Source organism: Anarrhichthys ocellatus, unplaced genomic scaffold, assembly GCF_004355925.1.
Source record: "Anarrhichthys ocellatus isolate YVR2014 unplaced genomic scaffold, GSC_Weel_1.0 scaffold1, whole genome shotgun sequence".
Taxonomy (NCBI): Eukaryota; Metazoa; Chordata; class Actinopteri; order Perciformes; family Anarhichadidae; genus Anarrhichthys; species Anarrhichthys ocellatus.
In genome coordinates, this window is record NW_022280031.1 from 1,325,282 (window position 1) to 1,350,872 (window position 25,591).

Genomic DNA, 25,591 nt, shown 5'->3' on the forward strand with positions numbered 1-25,591 from the left:
GTGTGTGTGTGTGTGTGTGTGTGTGTGTGTGTGTGTGTGTGTGTGTGAGTATATTTTGATATCCTTAGATGTCTGTGCGTCTCTGACCCGGCCACTGCAGGATTGCAGGACGCATATATCTGTAGTGAGAAGCTTTGGGGGTATTTTAAGGGTATAAAGGAAGTAAAGAATTTAAACTTTTGGGCTTGAGGGCTATGAGCTTTTCCAGCTGCAGTTTTTTTTAAGATTTAGATTTTTCTGTCAAGACTATTTGTGCATCACACAAATACTTCTGAGTTCATTTGACATGAAGTTTGAGTCCAAAGTTTATTTTGGTTTTGGCGTTTTATCAAGATACTCAGAAACACATTCAGAAACAAGCTCCTTCTTGGCACCTCTTCAGTGTTAAAGGTCGGGTAACAGTCTTCCTTACATGTGCACAGCAGCAAAACAAGCCACCACCAGGCTGCTGTGCTCAAGGCAGGTTTCATCGCTCACACACGGCCTTGACTCAGATCAAGGAGAAACTGCCTCCATCACATTCAAACATCTGGAATACAGTAATATGTCGGATAAGCACTTTCACAACATTCAAGGGAGTTACATTAGAAGCCCGATCGCGCATTCTGAGCTTGTGACTCTTTTGGAAGTGGAGAAGAAGAAGGAATATTTCGGACAGCCTGTATTAAACAGATTCCTGCCCACTTAGATCAGTGCAGCTGTTGCAGCAGCACATGCGAGGCGTCAATGCCGAGCTCTGCCTCGTAACTTTAGCGGTACAATCGAGGGGAAGGATGTTTCCAAGGACGCTGTGTATTTCTGTCAGTGAGTTGTGTGCTGGCTGAAAGGTTGACTTCAAAGTTGTCTAATGTGCATGAGATGAAAACATTAGAAAATTACAAATGGACTGGTTTTGAGAAGGGTACAGAGTTGTTAGCTGCACAGATGTGACACAGCTTGTAAGAGTTTTAGCACTTCATAGATTTTTCATAAATCGTATGTGTGCATAGTCAATCCGTCTGTTTGAAAGAAAGAAAATAGCCGTTCAAAATGTTTCCAATCGGATGCCCTCTGCTAGCCTCCCTCTGTGTTCCTGTTGCACGTCTCATCTGAATGCTGATGGAATAATCAATGTGTGTCTGCGAGAGAGGAGCAGTGAACACCTGAGAGGGTCAGATAAATACAACGGACCCGATGAAACCACAGAACCACAGGTGCCTTCATTTCCGCCCTGCGGCATTTACAGCCTGACTGTGTGTGTTTGAGTTTGGGCGTATGAGCACATGTGCTGTGTATTTCTGTATGTGTGTTTTTTTTAGTCTGCTGCAAGTGTGTGTGTGTGTATGTGTGTGTTTCTGTGTGTACATGTGAGGAGAGAAAGGAAGTGGATGATGAGGAGAGGATTATAGGTCACCTCGACATTGTCCCGGGCAGGCCCACACACTTTATTATCACACCTGAATGTGCCGTTATTGTGGAGGCGCGGGTTGCTGTCACAATAGATTGGGAGATTTCTATATCAATTTTGCGAAAGGTTCAGCCTGAGAACAATTAAACAATGCTCCACGGAGCAAAGGAAAAAAAAAAAAGAAGGAATTCAAATTGAGACTGAAAGTGGGACTGAAGACCGATGAAGCAGCTGTTCAGGGATTGGATGAGCTACAGAATGTAGCGCTGGTCTCTGAACTGCCCCACTCTGTCTCTATTTTAATTTGGATTCTACTCTCAGTGAAAATACATCCATCATTGCCCCCAGCCTGCCAGCCGAGGCAAGGCACGTACCAGAGACACGCACCAAGTCAGTCGGCTACACAACCACATACGATACACATACTCGCATGCATGGTGTAAAGCAGAGACGGATAAATGGGCCACAAAAGACAGGTCAGGGCACCGAGGTACTGTAAGTGTGAATGTGGTGGGGCAGGTAGAGTGTGTGTGCATGTGCTGTTCGTGTATATAGGAGTCAAAGTGCAGGAGAAGAATGTAACGTTCTCACGGTTGAGCTGGTGAGGCCTGTTGGGAGACCAATAGTCTGGACGATTGGCCGTTCAGAGCTGTTGTACAACTACCTCATTCATGTACCAGTTTGGGTTACTGGCAGCATATTTGACCCTCTAGTTCAGTGGCTAAAGGCCGTGGTTTGTTCGAAACAAACTAGATTGTCCAACATGTTGTCAGACCACATCTGAATGCACAAAGTGTTTAGCAATTCCAATCTCCCACACTCAAGACCTGCCATCATAGAGAGGGGTGGGACGGGATTACATCGCACAGTCCTGGACAGTATCTCCTCGAATGCACTCATGGTGTTTGCACTAAGGATGTATTCGAATACGTGATTCAGGAAATTACAAGGGTGCGCTGGAAACAGATATTTCTACAACCCAAAGTTGTGTGTTGTTTTCGGGAGGAAAAAAACAACGTGATTGAGGTTTCATGGAAAAGTCAGTTCAAAAATTCCAATTCCAACCTCAGGACTGGTTTCAGACACTCTTTTATGATCCTACAAGCACATTGTACACACACTGACCCCTTAAGGCTTCTGAAAGGGGCAGAAGTTTGGTCATTAAAGGCTCACCAGTGACTTAACCAAAAAATGTCTCATTTAAACTGTTTAACAAATATGTTCAGTGGTAGTGTAAAATAATGGTCCCATACTGAAAAAAATACTGTGAATCATAAATGACTGAAATGGTTGAAGAATCGTATTTTTTTTGTACCATTAAAAAGTTTTGGCCTCGGTCTGACTGTTTCATGTGGTCAGGTCCATTTCTATACTTGGTGAGGGTAGTAGCATAATGCCAACCTGAATTTCAGGAGAATTTACTTGGATATCCGGGGGGACATCATTTTCTATGTGTCTGTGCGCGAGGCTCAGTGCACACACACACATGGATTAAGTAAGCTTAGATATGGAAGCTCTACATTGTCTAGAACCTTTATCAGGACATGTCTTGTTAGCTGTATCAAGTCTCCTGATTTTTGTTATCCCCAATGTGCATTATGCAAGCATGAACTGTTGAGCAACTTTGTACAAAGTCCAATGTGTTTGGGGAAAGGTATTTCACATTAAAGCAAAAAAAATATGTATCTAGCAGTTTTGTAAAGATATGTGAACATCGGTAAATGTACAATTTCACAACGATTTGGCACCACAATGAAGCAAAAGCATTTAATCTGCTGACAAATTAAATATCATTGTCTAATATGTGCAGAACTTTTTGCTTGATGCAGTTATAATTTAACCTTTTTTTTTTTTCAAGCTGAGTTTGAAAGATAGATAAGTGTTAATCACCCACATGCAATTTAATTCTATAGAAACACCAGTCATCCTGTGTGGCATAGAACAGGTGATTCAAGCTCACATGGCAATCACCATGAACGTAGACAGAGTACATATAATTTGTCTCCAGAACATATTTCTTAATTGGGAATGTTTTTAAATGTTGAAATGTTTGTTTTTCTGCTTTTCCCTTTGAATCTATGACTTTCTACTTTACTGATTCCGATATTGTGGACATATGGACATTGAAGGCCTTTTGGCAACAAACTCCTGCTCTATGTGATCTGTTTCTTTGTTCATGTTGATTGCTCAGTGATTTCAAACACCTGCTCTACACACTATATATGTCACTCAGAAATGGCTTGTCAGGTTCTCTCTTACATCAAGCCTTTCACGCAGGCTGTATTTTCAAGTTTCATCACAGCTTTTAATTTGAAGTCACAGCGGTTGCGCTTTCGTATTTAATAAATGTGACTGTGTTACATCGACTGCGTCATTCCTCTGGAAGTGCGTCAATACTTCTTTAAAACGGCCAGAATGTGAAAATTCAATATGCACAAGTAGGAGTGTGTTTCAGGCTGAGGAGAGATTAGATTTGAAGAGGTTCATTTGTGTCTGAGATGAGCATTAGCTGAGAGATGCTTTGTCAGCACTCTCACCAAGAGCTAACCCCAAACCTAATCTCTCTCTCATTGTGACACACACACACACACACACACACACACCCCCTCGTGCTCCTCTCTGCATCAAACACTTACTGCATCTGTATCGCATGCAATACAGACGAGTAGTGTGATCTGCAGCACTTTGCTGTTCGACTGTAGATATCGACCACGTGGTAGTTTTGGTTATGTAGGTAGTCGCTGAAGATCATGTTCATAATTTAACATGAATACAGTCTACACTACTTCTACCAGTACCGCTGACTCAGGAGAGTGGCCCCGTGTCTACTTATTGGACCGTGCCAGACAGGTAGCCAGGGAGGCAAGTGAGACTTTCCTAATTCACAGTTTCCAACTGCAAATTCTCAGGTGGTATCTTTGGGCCAAGCCGCCGCCTCAAACCCAGTCAGCGACGTGAGAGTTGGTGTTTCCGTGCAGCAGCTAATCTATTCATCTGGTGTCTGGCAGCAAGCATCTCCCTGTATGTTTGGTTGCTCTTACCAGCAGCCTCATTTCTCCAGGAGTTCATAGCCGCTTCTGAGAAATATCCAACAAAAAAGAATAGAGGTGCTCTAATATGTAAAGGCCGCTTTACACTGTGCGAAAAGTTTTGGCCGACAATCCAGAACCCGTGGGAGATGTCCACAGACGGCTAAATGTGAGCTTTGGTGGCTGTCAGAAATGTAGGGCTTTTTTTCTTTACATATTTGTAACGCTCAGTCATCCCTTAATCGGACATTCCTCAATACGCAGCTTGCGACCAAGATTCTATTAGACCTATAAACTCACGCCATCATTGTTGTCGCTCACTCTATAGGCGACCTTAAACATTACAAGATCTATTGTTGTTCTTGGTTCTACATGATCGTTGGCTCTTGTGTTGGAGTCCTGTCCTTTTCTCTTCTCAGTCTGACCTGCAGAATGAATACATTTCTCTCACTGTGCTCTGACATTGCTTGGATAGCTTGTCATGCCAGATTGGGACAGTCAATGGCGTGTCCTTTGCCATGGTGGCTCTGTCTATTTCACATTCTTGGCTTTGCTGTCGTTTTAATGAAATATGTCTTAAAAAATAAACACGTGCACGATAGTGTCCATTAGACAACGTTGCAGCAGTATCTGTTGCCAATAAAACTTCTCTCATAACTAGAAGACCAATTTAGAGTTATGGATTGGACATTTATTTGATCTTTTTCTCAATTTGACCTGCCTGTCAAATGTAATTGCCAGTTGAGAAGTACATCTGCATGTGGCAATAGTCCAGAGTGGACCCTGTGAAATCAAACACGGATGTTCTTCTGATTAGCCTGTGCACTATTAATCAACACGTGGTCGACTTGACTGAGATCAGATTCTCAACTAGATTCCGTTCGCTTAAAATTCACGCTTGATGAACGAAAGGATGTCAGTAGAAATATGAATGTATGAACCCTACCAGTGTTGACGCTGGATCCGTACAGATATGCCGGTGACACGCATGTACTTATCCCCTAATTAAAACTTTCTGACTCGCGCTCCTGCGACAGTATAATTATTACTTTGAAAATAAACCTTTCCCTTGTAGCCTTACTGAATTCCTCCAGTTTCCTACTACCTATTGGATCTTTGTTCTCAGGGCTTCTCTTCAGCTCTGATGGATAAAAGTGAATTGTTTAACTGTAAAGGGATCAAGGCCTTCTTTTTAATTTCAGATGTATCATTATCTAGATGTAGAATTGTTTCGTAGAGCAAGTCCATGCAGTCGGATCTTAATTGTCGACTAAATTTAAATTCTATTCAATTTGGTCTTTCAGTTAACCTTCACTGATCCAGAATAGTCTCGTTTAGAGGGTACACGTCTTTCTGTGTGAGATCAGTGAAGTTGTCTGTGAAACTGAGTGATGGGAGAGTAGTTTGTGAAAAGAAAATAATGTCGTTTTTACATGTTCCAGTGTGCAGTAGCTGACAGAATAAAAATAGCTGTCCAGTTATTTTCCTGATTCCATTTCACCACTGAACATTTGCCGCCAACACACAAGTGTGTGGTGTGCATCTCCAGCGGTGGAGCAGCCAGTAGGACATGTGGCGCCTTGTGTTTTCTTTACACTGACCTAGATACGTTGATGTCGTGGCCCTTCTTTTCCTGGTTGAAAAACCTTCACTTTAGGATTCCTACATATCCGCCACATCTGGGTCTTCAAGCAGATGTTGTGCTGATACTGAACCTATCTGGCACTCAACAGAGGAATGAATCCCACCCAGCTGGTGCTCCAATTCGTTCAGGTAAACAATCAGAAATGTAGCCATCGATCAGGGAAGTCAAACTTTTTTTGTTCTTTCTTGCTGCAAGTTATTTGGAGAAGAATCCACAGTAGTGGCGCTTATATAGAATATTGTTGTATCGTGCCAGTATCCTTTTTCTGTCCTCTAGCTTCTTTCTTGTGGAGTGTTTGTGAGTGGAAAAAGTGACGTCAGCACACTCAGCATCATGTGCTTTGTTGTCATGAAAAGCAAATGGATATAAATACTTCATTTGCAATGTTGCAAACTGGTTGCCACTGTGTATTACTCTCTTAAAAACTTTGGATAGAAACAGCCGAGAAGGAGCAAAAAAGTCCATTTTCAGTGTGTGAATTTAAGTGAATCGCCATGATACGTAATCGCAGATTAATTCATGAACACGTCTTCTCCTGCAGGCTGGGTTGCACTGTATTTTCTGTGATTCCGCCCTGAATGTCTCTGTGCAGTGAAACCTCAAACCCTCTGCACACAAAGCGTGGTTCCTTTTTCCTTTAGAGCTGCTGGCCTGTGAGGACATTGTGCTTAGACTCAGCGAGGGAATGGATTAAGTCGCAATAACAAAGCTTTATTAAATCACAACTCTCTGTAAGGCCTTCTCTGCCTCTGTGGCGTCAAGTTTGCTTAACAGTCCCCCCTCTGAACCCCGCTGCCCTGGGTCGGGGCCCCTGATAAATTGGTGGCCCGGTCTTTGTGCCACTCTCTCACTTCATTCCAGGCTCAGTCTCCACTGAACCATCTCACAGTATTGTGCAGCATGTGCATGTGGGGGTGGGGGGTTGGGGGGGGGGGGGTAAGAGGCATGGGAGGATGTGTATGCAGCCATTATTTAGAAAAATACATATATACACAAAGAAATGAACACAAAAAAATAAAAGATGTGTGAAGGACTTTTCCGCAATTTAAAAAACTGCTGATGTACCAGCCAATTTCAAAATGTATTTGACTTTTACTTCATTTTCAACACTTCTTCACAAGATTTCAGATACACTTGCACATAATAGCCCACTAGCTTTACTCATCATTCTTCTGTACATCATGTAACTTTGCAGTGACATTTATGAACTATTTCAGTTTTCTTCCAAAGCCCGCCGCTATTTTGAAATTGAGAATCTCATGTTAACGGCTTTCATTTCTCTCATTACGAAGGAAACAAACTGGAAATGAGGTTCATGAGTCGCACAGCAAGTTACCGCTTTGAATCACGCCCAGCTAATATAACCTATCAATGGAAAATGTAAGTGGAAATGTCTGCCGCTCAACCACCCTTTCACTCTGTTCTTGTCCTCTGCCAGATGCTGCTCAAGCTTCCTTCACTTTTACTTTGTTGAATTAGGATAATTAACTCTCCTGACCCTCGATGCAAAGTAATAAAATATGTGCTCTGGCAGTATGTGAATTAGTCTAAAAGTCTGATTCGGTGTGCTCTGCCCTCTCAGCCTCTCTGGTACCATACCTTACACCCCACCAAGGTGGGCATTTATCCATGACTTTAATGAGACGGGCTAAAGGAACAATGAACTTCTCTAAATCATTAAGAACAGCAGAAATGTTCGGCTGAATGGCGCCGCCACAAAGAGACACACATTAATCAGCGAACACATAAACCCAGCATTTATTAACTGTACATGAGATCACTGAATGGAGGCACAGACGTACACTTTTTTTAAAATCTGTACATGTACACACATGCCTCAAAACAGACTTAAACATCACCGGAGGGTTCGGTAAGTCAGAGTAGAAAGCATGCATTTCTCTGCGCGATAGAGCCTGAATGACAATACATTTGTGAGACTGATGTGGATGTTAACAAACCTGATTTGGTTTGAAACATAAACAAACATTGACAAACATAAGAATCGCTTAAAGCTGCTTCGATCAGTATGTTGTAGTCAGTACTGCAAAGTTTCTTATCGGCCAACAATTGCTGATAACATTGTCCATGCTGTTGTATCTATTGGGATCTACACACTCCTTTTTTCGTGCATAAATTTGTTTACAAAATCTATAATATACAACATTTAATAATAATAATCTCATTTCTAATATTTAGTGTCTCCATCTCGACTGTCTCAAGACATAAAAATCCAACATTTTCTACACCATCTAATTTATGATTGGCTGCCTTTTTAAGTGGGCTCACTGGACTTTGTTTTTCTTTTACCTCGCCTGACCCCAATGTACTCAATGAAGACAGCGAGTGTTCCTGTTGTTTATGATGTTGTTTCGGACATCTTTCCTCGTTGGTGGTGTAACATCGGGACATTCTTTGTCTGACACGGTTTACAGAGCCAACAGCGTGCTTCTGAGGTCGCTGACTGGCCATTGACATTCCTGCTGCTCCCACGGTAACCAGTGGCAGGGGGTTATTCAGCTGTAGCGCATTGTTTCGCCAGCGGCACAACGACTGCCAACTACATCAACTTACTGGTTTTCTGAGTAGACACCTGTAAAGGCAATTATTAAACCATCAAGAGTGTGTGTGTATGTGTGTGTGTGTGTGTGTGTGTGTGTGTGTGTGTGTGTGTGTGAATGCAGGCTGAGGGTTGGGTTGATGTGTGTGTGTGTGTGTGTGTGTGTGTGTATGTGTGTGTGTGTGTGTGTGTGTATGTGTGTAAGCCAATCAACACAATAGGGAGTACTGGCTAAGCACAGTTTGAAAATTTCAACTTGTGTTTTTGGCAATTTGAACCACACTGGAGGAGGAAAAGGTTTCTCAAACCAGTTAAGTGAATTGTGTCAAAACTGAATTGGCTGAAAATGTCAGGTCAGGATTTGTGAGGTTCAATGTGAAGACTTGAGAAGGAAAAGCTTAGTGGCAGATTCTGCAGAAGAAGCAAAGAACACACACACACACACACGGCACAAAAGTAGTCTCGCTGGCAGCCAGATAAGCTAAAGTAATAACAGTGCCATCTCAGCTAATTTTAGCTCTGTATTGAATGTGCTGCCACTGGTATTCATGGCAACATTTCTGGCTGAGCTTAACCATACGTTCGGTCTCTCTGTGTTGCCTGTCTCACTCTTTCTTATTCTCTCAATCTTGTTCTTCCCGTCTCTCCCTTTCCCATGTTGTTCATTCCTCTTCCACCTCCCCCTCGATTCTCCATCCCTCTCTCTCCTTTTCATTCATTCACCCCTCTGTTTGAAAGCCATCTCGTCCCATTTGTTATGTGGGGCCACAACTAATGCATGACATTTCTAATCTCCACATCGCATTTCCGGAAAAAATGTAAAAGCCTCTTTACAAAAGTAAATTTCTCTTTACACTTGCTATGATTGGTGTTTTTCCCCCAGCCTATTTCGTTCTGCAGTTTGTGCAGCACAAAACATAAACTCAGTCTTACATAATAGTCAATAATGACCACTGACAAAAACCTTTACGTGCCAAAAAGTAGCACCTAGGACACTCCTTGTTTTTGAGAAACTTTTATTCAAAGCTAGTTGCATGACTGAGACATTCTAATCGTGAACAGATAGCCATCTCTGAAGTGTCTTAAACAGGTACAACCTCCAGTTTTGAAAAGTGAAACCAATGCAGAAGTGTCTTAAACGTGCATTCTCTTTGCTGGCCATCAGGGGGCGACTCCTCTGGTTGCAAAAATTCTATACAATTCTTGATTGTATAGAAGTCTATGAGAAAATGACTCTACTTCTCACTTGATTATTACCTCAGTTAACACCGTGAACATTCGTTTATGGTGTCAATCACTAGTTTCAAGTCTTCAATACAGCATGATGTTCATTTGGTAAGTTAACCTTACAGCAGGGTATGCTTAAGGGTGTGGCTACCTTGTGATTGACAGGTCGCTACCAGAACCATATACTGCCTCTTGTCCACCAGTCACTCCTCCGCAGTCCAAATATAGTAACTTCTGTTCACTGGCTGCAAAAAAGAAAAGATGGCGGCGACCAAAATCCAAGATGGTGATGGCCTAAGGCCGATCTCGAGACTTGAATAGAACAGTCCACACATCAATGGGTGACATCACAACGACTATGTCTACCTCTTATAAACAGTCTGTGGTTTTTACCTGGACCTTTACCCACAACAGGACTGAATTGAGAAATCCTGCAGCTCTTTCTTATTCGGGATAGCCACAGGGTTCAGGAGATCTGCTAACATGGCTTCCACTTGAAACAATAATGCAGGAAATCCCATTTCCATTGCCAGTCTTGTGGCCTCGCCTGCCATATTGAGATTGACCGCATCAATTTTGAATGGCCTCGGTCCAGCAACAAGGAAGCAGTTGGCGACCCCGTGGTACAAACATCAATGGGTTGGCAGGGGAACAAATGGACAGAAGCTCATTTCCATGAAACATTCCGTATGCAAGTTGACAGCTACTTCAAAGCGGTAGCTGGTACATATTGGTTGCTCACTGCTGCCGTGTTCCCAGTCGACACATCCCCAATGTGTCTGGTTCTGATTTTTCATGGGACGTTGAGCTGATTCTGCAAAGTGTAAGTTAGGCAAGTAGACAAGTGAAATTGTCCTCGTGGAAACTGGAGAAATGCACTTTTATAGAGCCTTCAAATGCATTAGGATCAAGTGAAGTGGGTCTCATACACATAACGTAATGTCACAGAGGCATAGAACCAAAAACTGTGGTAAAGAAGAGTCTTTCTTACCCTACAGGGATACCTCTAAGGCTGGGTAACCTTTGCAATACCAAAACGATTTTTTCCCCCCTGTTACTTTGAAGAACACAAACCCATTTCTTGATTCTACCAAAATTTCAGGATTCTTAAATGTTATTTAAACACAAACACAAACACAAATAATAGAAATGTGTCTTAATTACAAATACAGCTTTTAATTGGCAAAACAACCTGTCAAAGAACAAATCAAAAAAAAGAGAGCATGAATCTGAGCATTGGGGCTCGATACTGAGCCGTGGGGATTCCTCACCGTAAATGTGTTTTTGGATATGCATGCGTGTGTGAGCAAGTGTTTGCGTTCAACCCAAACTGTCTTTGTGTGTGTGTCGTAAATGTTTGTCTCAGGAAACCATCTTGGTAGACCAGAGAGTGTGAGTGAGAAAAGAGAGACAGGAAGAGACGAGGGGAGGCTTTTTCAGTGGTCTTAATCCAAAGTGGGGAAAAAAATCCTTCTTCTGCATGATTCTTTATAGATTTGAGAGAAAAAACTTTAACGGCGAGAGATTGTTATCTTACAGATATGGAAACAATCCCCAAACCAAACTGAAAATGGAACCGACCTCATCTCTGAAGAGAGGGAAAGATTAGGGACACATTAGAGATCCAGGACAATATAATAGAGAACGGATAGTTTTCAAAGAAGAAGAGACAGGAAGACAACATTCTGTTGACTCAGAGGAGCTACAGTATGTTTATTGTTTTCAAAATGTAGGTCATTCTCTTTTCTGAACCAGAAGTTCAAGTTCAGTCCCCTTCAGACATAAATTCAAATGTTGGCATCAGGTTTGAAATGTTTTTTCTTCTTTTCATGGATGCTGTTTTGGCAGTTTTCCTACTCAGGACCACGTAACATTTCTGCTCACATGTGAGTACATGCAGTTACCTCAAAAGCACAAAAAGTAACTTTTGACCCTCTCTTTGATCAGCGAGTTACTCTGCCACCTCCTGAAAATCTTGAGCGCAATGTTTGTAGTGAAATAAAACCACAAAAGAGAAGGAGCCACTACACACAGTCCTAGATATGATGTAAGGCTTGATGTTTCAGCAAAATCATTGTATGGCCGCCTGCCCGACTGACTGGCGGGCTCTTATTCTGGGAGCGGTGGAAGCCCCTTCTCTCATGATACCGTTGTCCTGTGCTGCGACTCTTCTGCTTGCCCTCTGGCTACATGCCTCTTCTACTGTGCGAGAAGAGCACTTCACACCTCCCCAGTGAAACCAGAGCTCTGCCTGCAGCCGTCAGCCTCATGCCATGTCCTCTGGGCTATTTTTACTCCAGCAGTGGCTACTTCTGCCAAACCCATACCACAGCGTACTGGACTGGAGCTGAGGCCATGTGTGTTTCTCTGTGTGTGTGTGTGTGTGTGTGTGTGTGTGTGTGTGTGTGTGTGTGTAGGTGTATGTAGGTGTGCGAGTGGTAAAACTGAATATAAAAACAGATGTGAGCAGAAAAGAGCTGGGCAATGTTCCAAAAACAAAAGGCAATGTTATTCTAATGATTATGGGTCTCAATATTACAGTTATTGGATAACGACACAAAAGGCTGTACTTTGAATAACCCGCAAAGTAATTATGGGCTTAGATATTGAATATGGTCATTTAAGGTGGAACAAGTATAATATGAAGATCTTGTAAATACTTTGGTAACAATTGGTCAAATTGCGCACTACTTATGAAGTAATATAGGACCAATTATGTGGAAACAAACTAAGAAGAGCAGACATATTCTGTTTACACTTTTTATACAATGAAAATGTAATATCCGAAAAAATATATATATTTTACTTTGGAAAAATGGTGTGACCTCTGATTTCTATCCCACAGCGTGGTCATGTGCTCTTAAAGCTCCCGTTCCCTGTAGTACAGGAGTACAGAACAGTCAATAGTTGCATTGACCGTATTGACAAGTACCACTGCTGACCCTTGGTCATTATTGCCGATCATTTCAATGAATCACTTTATTTGTCCCCAAAGGGCAATTGGTTTGCATGAAACACAAGATTTTAAAAAAACAACAACCTCAAAAAACCAAGTAAAAAATGTTTGCGTTAGATTATACATGTCATAGCACACAGTGTGAGTACAAAGCCGGAGGAGACCACACCCTCTCTGCCAACAGCTGGTGCTCAAGACAGGCCCACCCAATGCCAGAATGCCCCCAAACAAGAATACATTCAAGAAAATGTATGTTTACTAAATCACAAAAATCAACTACAGTTAATGAGATTTTTTTAAAGCAAATCCTACTCTTTAGGTGTTTCCGTTTTATGCCTCCACGCCGACGATAGCCGTGTCTTGGGGCATTATATTTTTCACACATATGTTTAATAGGATGAAATGATGCAGTGATGTTTCGGACAGACGTGGATGTAAAGTGCAACAGAGAGGTAATTCCAGTTTTAGGACAGAAGCATAGATTTGCCATGTTAGGAGTGTTTTTTTTCTTCTTCATGAAAAACCATGATAAGCACTAAAAAGCTGAGAAATCTGAAGTGGCAGAGAATTTTCTCCGGTTGAATTTTCTTTTTAAGGCCGTAAAGTGCTGTTGCAGCTCTCAACTCATCTCCCAACCTGGAGGCTCTATCTTCACATCCCAAATTCTCTCCCTTCTCTGTCCTCATGTACTTCTTCTGCCTGTCCGCTTAATCTAATTCTCTCTCTCTCTCTCGTACTCTCACTCTGTTTCAGTGAAGTACATCAAGGAGATGTCGGCTTTCTTTAAGAACTCGGGGTCCCCCGGGGCCGGCCTCCCCTGGGACTCTCCCCCCTCCACACCTCAGAGGGGCACTGATCTCTCCCCTGCTGAGGTGAAGGAGCCCTGCAGCATCCCGCTGAAGATGTGCCAGGTGTCACGAAAACAGTGCCCCCCGGACACAGAGAACAGGTACAGCATGCTGGAAGTCTGACACAATATTTGATCCATACATACATTCTGTCAGAAAAAAAAAAAATTTGGACAGATCACAACCAGAAAATAACAAATTGGTTTAGAGAGAATAATGTAAAAGGGACTTCTTACCCCATCTTCTTCACACATTCTCTTTGTTAATATCTAAAACCTCCTCTTCACCCTGAAGCTTTTCTCTTTGCCTTTTGTCTTCTATTTCTCTAACTGCTCCTTCTCTCCATTTTCTCTGCCTCCCTCCTTGTGTCCCTCTCTCTCTCCCTCACATCTCGTCTGCCAGGTATTTCGAGGTGATTTCGTCCAGCAGAAGGAACTCTGTGTTCCTGCGGGCTAAAGACCCAGCCATGGCTCAGTCCTGGTACAATGCCATCCAGGCCGGCGCTGCCAGCCTTTTACCACGAGTGAAGGAGGACATGAAGAGCATGCAATCTGGCATGGAGGTCAAACATCTGGGCTGGATTACAGAGCAGGTATGCAAGAATGCAGATGTACAAACTGCAAGACCTGCCCTGTTTGTTCTATGTGTTTTATGCTTTTCTTATGCTTTTCTGCCTTCTTCATATCGTTCTGGGTTAAAGACGCTTTCTAGCGCAATAAGGTTCAATCCTATGTTAAAGCGCATACAGCAACACTCAGATCCTTCATTCATATCAGCAGCCTACTGACGTCCCTGGGCGTTACTGTCAGAAATGTGCCATGTATGATAATTGTAATGCACCATACGAGTGAGTTTAAATGCTTTCTTCAACTCTGCTGCAAATGTGCAGGTGACCCAGGGTCCAGAGAAACCCGTACTGGCCATGCTGACCGACAGAGACCTGCTCCTGTATCCCTCCTTGCCTGAGAGCAAAGAGAGCCTCCGCAGCCCCACAAAGAGTCACCCGCTCATTGCTACCAGGTTCAAACACACAAATGCCTGCATCCACATACAGTACTCGATATTCACTATCACACTTCGCACACGTGACATGTTTGGCATTTAATAAACGTCTGTCCTCCACCCTCAGCAGCCCACAAATGACTGAAGAGGCCTTTTTGGGCTTGTTTTGGCCCAGTCAGGAGAGCACGAGCTCACTCTTTCCATAACTGGACTATTGGACATTTTGCATCACATTCATTTGGAAAACATGAGTGGAACCAGAGCCTATGACTCATGTGTTTTTCCTTCCCTTCCTTCTCTCCTGTGCACTCCACATCCCACAATTTGACATGCATACCCCTTAATTTGCCCTTTACGATTCATCCTTTTCTATGAATCTTAATTTCCCTTCTTTCCCGCCCACGTTCCGCTCATGCTTTCTCCTCCCCCCTTCAGACTGGTCCACTCCGGCCCAGGGAAAAGCTCTCCTCTCCTGGACTCTGACCTCTCATTTGGCCTGCGTTCGGGCACTAAGCAAGGCGTGGAGACCCATGTGTTCAGGGTGGACTCTGCCAAGGAGCTGTCCACCTGGACTCATCTGCTGGTGGAGGGTTGCCATAATGCTGCCGAGCTCATCAAGGAGGTCACCGCGGGTACGGATGCAGAGATTTGTTTGACTCCCAGTTCTGGCTTCATTCTCGCTGTACATTTCCTCAGCCTACGAGTCTGAAAAATTTCAAATTTTGTCCTGAATGACGCAACCGAGGTTCAAGGTTTGACTCCCACTTGGGTCACCCTCTTGTCATGGCACTGAGCACAAGTTTCTTTTGATAACTTCACTGTTATGTGACACATCTTGAGAGGCATATCAGGTCTATAATATAGTGCATAAGAAAGACTTGTTGAGGTGTCAGCTATTCTAATTCAGGTTGCAGTTGCTGCCTCTATTAATAGTTCAAAGTACGGGCCGGATAGTTTACGATGAATATCAGAAACAAAAGTAAATAATTGAGTCAGCATTAAATGTGTTTAAATAACACTTGTACCAACAGTACAAGTGGGATTTCCCTATGAAATCCCCCCCAAAGAGACTGTTTAGCATGCATCAAAACGTTCTCTCCTTTAAGGCACAATCGCTCTAACTATGAATACAGTGGGAGTCCCTCTACCACAACACAACACTGCTGTCACTCTAAAAGTGATTGACAAGTCTTTCACACTGGCGAATGCAGCAAGGCAAGTGGTTTAAGATGCGTTTGTCATGCAGTAAAACATGCCGATATTTTCCAATTCTGATCTGCCGGCAATCAAAAAAATGCTCAAAAAGCTGAAATCTATATAATCCTTACAATTACTGCTCGGGCACAAGACGTGGTTTCTATTCAACAGACACACAACCATCTCACCACGTAAAAGAGGCCGTTCTCACAAAGCAGGATTAGGAGTTACGATTAATTGTTTGTTGCACAATGATTTAGGGACTGTAGACTTTAGGCAAACATGTCCACAATCTCTGGGGATTTCTTCTGGCTGCGTGTTTGTAAAAGACTTGAACTGGCTTCTTAGAAAGGGAAGCTTTTGGTCATCAGATTTATGAAGAGCAAGTGGAGCATGTGTATATACATGGTGTCTTATAAGCCACGTCTGCACTGACTGCAGCTCTTTTCACTTCCATGATTCAGATTCTGCATTTTAGTGTCAAAGTTCCTTCTGGAAACTTAAGTGAGTCCAACACCAGGTTGGTGCAGTAATGCTGTTACATCGCCCTCTGCTGGTAGCATGAGGTGGTGCAAAAACCTTCAGCCTAAAACCTCAAATGATCTAATTTTAGAATCAGAATTAGGAGGAGTGTTCCATTTAACTGAGGCCTATTATGTTTTTCTTCACAAAAACCATTATTTGGATCATACTGTTCATTCGTAGGATACAGCCAAGAATTCTGGGCTCTGTATCAACACTGTTCCACTGAGCTCACAACAAAAATGAGAAAGCAAGAAATATGCAATATAAATCCAGATTTATTTGACAAGAGCTACAGCTGCGTGCTGTAAAATCATGACATTGCCTTTTGTCCGCTCCTGTGTAAAGCCATGTTTTTCTTTTCTACCCTGGCAGCCTGTAGTTGGAATGGGAAGGAGTGCACCCTGGGAGTCCACATTGATGAGGGATTCACACTATTCACAGACGAGATGGGTGTCAGGAAAAGTATTCTGCTTCAGCAGCCCTTCGAGCGCCTAAGAATGTCCTCAGACGACGGGGTTCGCATGATGTTCCTCGACTTTGGAGGCCCAGAGGCCGAGATTGTAAGTTGCTATTTTCCATTGAACTCGCTCAGTATGGGGCACTTTAAATATAGAAAAATGTCTTAACTTTAGAGTGCTGTCACAATGCCGCTGGATTGTTTAAATGATTATACAAACAAAGTGGTTTTAACAAAATAATCTTAACACACTATCCACTCAGTCGCCTTTTGCAGAGCTTTCAGTCGCATTTCATGGTCCTCATTGGTGGATGGAGATTGCTCAGGTGTCATGGAGATGGCCAACTCTGAGACCATGACATGTGGTTGAAAGCTCCAGGAAGGTCAAGTTGCTTAAATCACAATTACTGACAATTTACTGATGTTGGAAATATTTTTTAACAGTATTTAAAAACTGAAGATTAAATTTAAGCTAACCATATTTTCACATTTGCACTTTTGTTGTCATTTCTTTCTAAATTCTCACTTCATTAAGGGATATCTTTTATTCTCTTTCATATTTCCTGCACTCCAAACTCTCTTTTTTTCTTCAGCAACTGGACCTCCATTCTTGCCCCAAGACCATGGTTTTCATCATCCACTCTTTCCTGTCTGCCAAGGTCAAGCGACTGGGCCTCCTGGCATGATAATGGTCAACCATCCGGAACATCAACAATAGGATTATTCAATAAAACACACAGCCAGAAGACTCTGAAACACCAGAGGATGCAGCCCAGTGAAAGGTGCTGACTTGCCACTTTCTTTCAGCCCTCCTAGGCCTCTAAACGGCTCATCTCTGGTCAGACACCCGTTGGTCTTTCTAAGGGAATGAATAGAAGACTGCAACTGTTGATGGACCTTTGTTGAACTTGTAGTTGTAAGGTAAAGAGAGTTTTCACATTATGGCGCACGTCGGCAGCCACTTAGGGGATCTGACATCTGTCAAATCCTTTTTACGGTGGGCCATCAACACTTTATGATGGCAAACTGTGTGAAATGACAGCTTGCATCTTAACATTTCTAAGCTTGATGTCCCAACCATTTCATGTTTTTTGTGGCATTGTTGAGTTTTGTTTTGTTTCATTAGTCACGGCAGGCCTTTGTGCCGAGCGTCCTTTCATCTTTCAATCGTTGCTTTATGCGCTGTGAGCAGTCATAACAATACGGTATTTCACAAATGTCCTGATTGATGTTGGACAAACTTTTTTTTTCTTCTTTTTTTTTTTTTTTTTTTTTTTACAAAGGCCGCTTCAGTGGAGTGACAGAATGACGTGACTGATCACCACACGATCGATAATCTGAACTGAACAATGTGCACAATGCGATAATAACTATAACCATGTGCTTTTTATGTGAATGCTTAAGTTGCCTTTACCCTGAATTTTCATGAAAAAAAGACACATACTTTTTATTGAGGACAACTTCCAAATGTCAAATAAAATATCATTTTCATTGCAGCTCAACAACTTCTTATTTTATTCTCCTCTCTGTCTCTCTTCTTCCCCGTTTTAAGTGCTCATCCATGGCCTCACAAACAGAAATGACTAACAGAGTATCTTATAAAAAGGCTTTTTTTTAAATAGTGTTTTAGCCTAACCAATAAATTAAATAAAAGCGTGTAATTATCCTAACAAGAATCTGGATGGCCTTTCCTTTCACATCAGCCCGTGTGAAGTACAAAATAAGAGTTTAGAGTTCAACCGACGAAGGTTGTTTCATAATCATGTATTGAAAGAGTGCCGGTTTAGCCAAACCTCTCATCCTGTATGGTTCAACTTTCAAGTACAATACAAAGTACAGAGTTTTATAGGACAGGGTTTTCTTTCATTTTTGATTTAATCATAAGAGAGGACAAACAGTCTTCATCGGAAAGCACTGATGGTCTGTTTTCTACACAAATTGTCCACATTTAAAAATGTTCTTTTACCATATAGAGTATGTTGAGTTGTTTACATCATGGAGTGTTTTTTGTATTTCTTATTTGTGTCGACTGAACATCCACAACTCGGGGCCTTCTCTCTGTGTCCAACACTAAACAGACTTGTATTAATATATATTTCAAAACTAAAACCTGTTTGCTTTCAAGAATAAAATGTATTGTATATTCTTATTTAAACAAAGGTGTGCCTTGCAGGGTTGTTTGTATATAAACATGTAATAAACTTTGTTAACTTTTATTCTTTACTTTGCTTTTTTGATTACGTATTAATGTCACTCTTGATTATTTTATTCCTTTCATTTGCTTCTCTAAAGACTAAGGCTCTTTTCCATCTGTTTTAGCACACAAACACTACCTGTCCGCCGGAAAACAGACAAAGTAAGCGACTAGCTGGTGAAGTTAGTGCAGCATTTTGGCATGTTTCCTCAAGAGCCGGTGGTGACCAAAAACGGAGCCAAAAGTGCCAAAAGCACAGTGAATAAAATTCATCAGGTGGCCAGAAACGCGACTCCAATTGAATGCTAACTTTCTGTGTCTGCTGTATGTGTAAATATGTATCTGGTTACTAGCATATTAGCCACAACAACCGTATACGGTCAATGTTGAGTTTTCAGTTTATTCTGCACCGCCACTTTGTTGTTATTGTGTTGGTTGCCTATGTCACTATTCGGAAAGGATTTGTTTGGGGATTAATTTGGATTTACTGCCCGCCATCATCAAAGAAAATCCAAATTCGGTCAAAGAGGTGGAAGTCATGGTGGAGGTGACACCTGTCTCCCAAGCACACACTCGCACATCATATTCCTAATTGTTTGTTAGCGCTTTAATCGCCTGATGATTCTCAAAAATGAAAAGAAGAAATGCCTTGCAAGGAGTGAAATCAACTATTGGGACCCTGACCCTCCTTGTGAAAAAAGGATTGAATAAAAGTGTCCATCTATCCCCCTATCTATCCATCTATCTGCTGCAACAGCACTCTCAAACAGCCTTGTAGAGTCCTTTTTTAAATCGGTCCTAATCCACTTTTCATATCCAGCTGCACGTTTTGATGTCATATCTCATGGTCTTTAACGATCTGTTCCACTGCTCATGCTTTCAGACAGCAGATCTAGTCTTCGGCGAGGTTTTCATTTAACAGTCCCAGTTGGTGGTCTGACAGTTTTATTAAGTCCAGACAGATCTGTAGAATGGGAAGAGCAGAGATGATGATGATGATGATGATGATGAGATGCTTAAGTCAGCGGGGTGTGTGATGGAGACAGTTAGGCCTGCTGCTAGCCATTGTAAAAGGAGCAAGCAAACAGTTCCCCTCTTATATGCTTTTACTTCCACGAGGCAGCGTTATCAGCGAGGTGCAGACGCTGTTTGTTGCCGTGTAAAGTGCGAGTCCGTGTGCGTGCATATATATGCTGTTCAAACACACGTGAGCATTTGCATGTGTGTGTGTGATCAACAAATGGAAGTGGGAGAGAGTCGAGTAATAACAAACTGTGACTTGTACATCAGCCCGTCAAATCAGAATAGAGTGTTCACATTCGATCATATCTTCTCTCTCCTCTCTCCCCTTTGTGCCCCCCGCTCCTCTTGTTGAGGTGTTACCATGGTAACGGCAGGGAGCTCTCAGATTGGCCGCGTCCATCTCTTCCCGTGGACCACGGGTTTCGCTGCTGAAATTGCCAATCAGCCTCTCAGATCCGCTGGAGAGGAGGAGGAGATTGCGTGAATATATTTTGATTAACAAAAAATGGAAGGGCACTTAGGACGGAGAGGAAGGGGGAGAACATTGTGGGGAAAATATGATGTTTGTGAGGAAAGGGGTTGAGGAGAAAATGTATGCACTCTGCAATCCCTTCTGTTGTGTTGAAGCAGAGCAAACACTATCACACACAAAGAGAGGGAATATTGACTCTGAATAAGATTGAATAGGCAATGTTTTTTGCCAATCAGGCATTATCGTCTGTTCAAATCCCAACAATAACCATTGTGTGAATGCAGACAAGAATGAACTGGAATGGACTGATCAAGGTTATGCACACTCCTTTTTAAAGGACTGTACTGGTGATGTTTTAGCCCAGATTGTATATTATTTGGTCAAATCAATTCTGTAGCATGATAATGCAAAACAGACATTTCAGATGAGCCAATACCTGATGACATTACCTGTTGTTCAGATTAATGGAAGTATTTAACAAATGTAGAAAACATACTTTGGCAAGTTGGCAAAAAGGGGTTGTGAATATAAATGGGCTAAAATGCAACAATACACTGATATGATCTAACTGTAATATCAGGAGTAAATGAACAAAACACCATTGAAAAGTGGTACAGTCTTCTTATTTGCTGCACTACAACCAAATAAACCTGGTTATTATTGCACTCTGTTGCTGCATGTAGTCAATAAAATGTTTTCATAACTGTCTCTCTCTCTCTCTCTCTCTCTCTCTCTCTCTCTCGCTCTCGCTCTCTCTTCCCCCCCTTTTAAAACACGTTCAGTGTTTTAAAAGTTAAACCAATTACAGTCTGTCATTTTTACAAATTCTCTTCTCATTTTTAATCATTTGTACTGTGTCAAATTATTTGTTAAACTATTAAATTAAACAAAGATGAACAGTTATTTTTATTGTAATAACAATCAATGAAAGCTGATATGTGTTTTTTAAATGACAACATTAAAATGTCCTCTTAAATAATTGTGCAGGAAGCATCCTGAGATGGCACAGGATACCAACTTTTTCAATATTGTTTGACACAGCACAAGCAGGATTTAAACTTGACAGTCACTGTCTGTCTTCCATCATTCTGTGAGAGCATTTATAAAAGCAATCAATATTTCTAAAACTAAAAGAGTGTATACAAAAATAAATCAAAAGGAAGCACACCGTCAATATATAAACTAACTCAACAGCTATCTTAGCTGCTGTCTTGGCAAATTGCCAAACAACTAAGGGTCGAAATACTTCTTCCACTACTGCCCAAGAGTAAGAGAAATGCCGCGGTGTCATTGTCCCACACAGGGTGTCTGTGACATGGCTGTGTATTACATGTAGCAGCACGCTGTGGACCCTGGTTACAGCATACACTGCAGTGTGTATCATCGCAGACAGATGGCAGTAGATTATTGAAGGAGGAGAGGTCTGACTGGTTTTAATGTATGTTCAGAAACAGTAGGGGTCTCTGTCCCTCCATACAGAGGAATCACAAAGAGAGTGTTCAGTGAGGGGGAGAGAGAGAGAGAGAGAGAGAGAGAGAGAGAGAGAGAGAGAGAGAGAATTTAAGCTTTGATTGGTCCTGACCTAATTCAGAACAGGACATCCCACAATATTCAATACTCTATTTCTAGTTTTTTTTTCCTCTGTCTCTCTCTCTCGGTCTTTTTCTTCTTCTCCCACTTAACACAAAAGGACTAGAGAGAGGAAAGAGGGCAAGAGATTAATACTAAAGCTCGAGCTGAGCAATTCATATTCCAATTGGAGGAGCATGTTATCTATTTTCTCACACTTATTCATTGTGCTTCTCTTCCCAGAGAGGCATTGGAATCAAAGCAGGATTCAACAGGAATCAAACGGGGACTTTCAAGGAAACGAACAATGGCGACAAGAGCCGGTCGAGGTAGAACGTTTCAACCTTGCGCAGAATCCAAAAAGAATCAACTGCGCAATCACTTTCACATCAACTCCTCAATAACCATGTCAAATATGTACAGAGGGATGAGGCGAGGGCGAAAGCTGAGTCCTGTGTCATTGGAAAGTCATTCATCCAAGCTTAATCAATCTTGGTTGTTTGATTCAATTCAAACTGCCTCCCAGGCAGAAGAAGAGAGGAAGAAAAAGGCAGAAAATGAGAGTTGAGCTGAGCTGACTCTTTCTAACTCTGACGAGGCTTCTCTCCATCTCTCGTCTCATTCATTTCCCCCCTTTTTCTTTCATTCTCTCTATCGTTCTCTCATCCTCTTCCTAGAGGCAGGAATTATTGCTACTCATTTCATGCTAAGGCATATAGCTTGGATTTCTTTTTTTTTCCAGTCACCAGTATTTTTGTAATATTGTTATTACTACTGTATGTCTTAAAGACCAGGTTAGGGTTATTAAATATGCCAAAGCGAATTGTATTTTCGCTCAAGTAAGCTCCTTGGAAATATTCCATCAGGGTACCCTTTTATTCTTTCCAAATGTAGTTATGAATTTTAAAGTAGACTTGTATTACTGGAGGAGAGAGGCGTGTGATCAGAATACTGAGCAAAGCCCAGATTGGAATTCCTTGTTCTAGAAACATTGAAAGGAGACCGTAGCTGTCAACAGAAGGGGTTAAAAATGGTGGGGGGGAGACAATGGGGGTTAATATTGGCAGCTGGTGATGATGAGCACACTTAAGTTTTTTATCTTCGTTTGTTTGAGGCAGTGGAAATCGGCCAGATTGCTTTCAGAAAGGTGTTACATCAAAACATTGCACAAACTGAGTCCATGATAAAATAGTACATTTGCATTGCCGACCAGCCTTCTAGGGTTGAAATGTTTTTTTTTTCATAGCAACACCATCATATAGACATTCAGATCCACCACCACCACCCCCACCCCATCCTGTCTTCATTTTTGGGTATTCATGAGCATATGCTCCTGTGTGAAGTCCCCTGTCAATAAATATGCACAGTCTTAATTGTTCCCATCATAATTAGACTGCAGTTCTGTTCTTTTTGGCTCAGGTATGTTGAAGCTCTTTCTTTTGTTTGTGGTTTGGCACCTCTGATGATTTCCATGACAATCATTTGAGTGAGCGAGGAAGCGAGAAAAGGAGAGAGAGAGAGAGAGAGGGAGAGGGAGAGGGAGGGAGGGAGAGGGGGAGAGAGAGGGAGGGAGAGGGAGGGAGAGGGGGAGAGGGCGAGAGAGAAGGTGAGAAACAGTTGCTGGAATAAAGCCCCATCTCAATCTGAATAGCTTATTAATAGAGCTGGTCCCAGGCAAACAGATGGCAGCTGCCAAAAACAAACACAGAAATCACAGAAATGAAAACCCTAATTCAATTAGGTGGGAAGCGTTCCTCGCCGAAGCAGTTATTGAGCAGTTTCCATTAATTTGATGATCCATTTAAAAAAAAAAAAGGAAACATATTAAAGTGTTTTTTTCCAGAATGTTCTCTCGTGTTTATTATCTGTGGTTGACAAGCGGAGAAAGAAGAGGCCGCGAGCTGTATGTATGTGGGTGTGAGAAGAAAACAGGATTTCAGTCATTACTGGCTCACGGTTAACAAATGCAATTAAAGTTACTAATGAATGATACAATTGCAGTGTGTATAATATGAATTTATGGTTCACAGTAAAGGAGTATTGGTCTGTTCATATGTTAGCATTTTACCGTTTATATGACAGAGAGAAGAGAACAATCAATAGGTTTTTGGAGGCTGTGAGTGAAGCTGAGGTTTATGCATCACCGCGTCTTCATCTTCGGGATTGTTTCAAGGTTGTCCAAATGAGGGTTTCATGAAACTGAAGAACATCGTCTTTTTAGTGATGTTAGTATCGTGTCTCTTATAATCTTGGTCTTGTCGGTGGATTGAAATATCAACTACTGGATGGATTGCTGTGAAATTTCAGATATTCGCGGCCCCCAGAGGATGGATCCTACTAACTTTGGTGATGCCAAAGATGTTTTCTGCTGACAATATTTAAAGAATATATGCGTAACATTGAGAAAATAGTTAAAGGCTTTTAACTGAGAAGTAATATTTATTCGTAAAAGCCACACGTTGTTACCATGTGGCCTTCATCAGGGTTCCCGTGTCAGCACCGGGTACTCTCTGCCGATGATTTAGCCCGGGATGATCCTTTGAATTGAGTCCCAAGTTAGAATTCAATTCACATTTTCACCTCCTCCAAACCTTTTCAGTCCATTTCTTTAAAACCAGGGAGACTGATTGAAAACCCTTTAGAGTGACAGAAAGTATCATTACTTGGATGAGAGACAAAAAGAGAGAAAACTCAAAAAATACCAGGTAGAGATTCTGGTGTATTTGTTAATGAATGCAGAAAGCACCTGACAAAAAGAAATATCCCTTGGGTAGAAAGAAAGTTGATCTCACGGACATAAATGAAGAGTGATAGGGCTTAAAGATGAAATGACATGGCGGATTTGAAATGTGGAAATTGCAGACGAGCACAAAGCATTCTGGATCTGCAGGTAAATAAGCACAATGATTCGTAAAAGGAGAAATACTTGACATACCGTGTGTCAAACACAATGGAGCTCACAGTGACGAAAGAAAAGAATGTTTTCACTCTACTTGGAGTTAGCACTCAAATTAACTGTTATATTAAATATGCCAAGAATGTGACAATATTATTTAAACAGAAAAGAAATCAGCCTTTAGAGTCTTGGCAAGTTTGCGACGTCATATGGAGCTCATTCCACCTACGCGGCGGAAGTGGAAACGGATTCTACTGCATAGCTACCAAACAAACGTTTGCATTTTGATAGTACTTAGGTGGAAATAACTTATTGATTCATTTTTGCCGAGTAAATTCAAAGGGATGTAAAGTTTATCTTGGAAAACAAGTGAAACAAAGTTCACAGGAGCTTTACAGTGGAGGGCAAAGCCAAAAAAGCTAGAAAGCGTTTATAGCATTTAGCAGTAGCTAGCATCGCAGACAGCTCAGCTTTACACAATTGTAGAGAGATTTGACCTGACCCCATATGCATAGGACAATACAGTTAGCACAATTTACAATTTATTTGGAGTGAAAAATTGTTTATTGCATTTTGCATCAAATTAATTTGAAATTCCTCCTGGATA

General features: G+C 41.7%; 1 protein-coding gene across 1 annotated transcript in view; it reads left to right on the plus strand.

Moving 5' to 3' along the window:
- snta1 (syntrophin, alpha 1) overlaps positions 1-19,224 on the plus strand; it is a 27,183-nt gene extending 7,959 nt beyond the window's left edge. The window contains exons 3-8 of the mRNA XM_031863309.1: positions 13,555-13,750; positions 14,052-14,241; positions 14,539-14,669; positions 15,087-15,283; positions 16,746-16,933; positions 17,424-19,224. Of these exons, the coding sequence (XP_031719169.1) occupies positions 13,555-13,750; positions 14,052-14,241; positions 14,539-14,669; positions 15,087-15,283; positions 16,746-16,933; positions 17,424-17,516 (995 nt within the window). The 3' untranslated portion in view covers positions 17,517-19,224. The remainder of the gene's footprint in view (positions 1-13,554; positions 13,751-14,051; positions 14,242-14,538; positions 14,670-15,086; positions 15,284-16,745; positions 16,934-17,423) is intronic.
- The last annotated feature ends 6,367 nt before the right edge of the window (positions 19,225-25,591 follow it).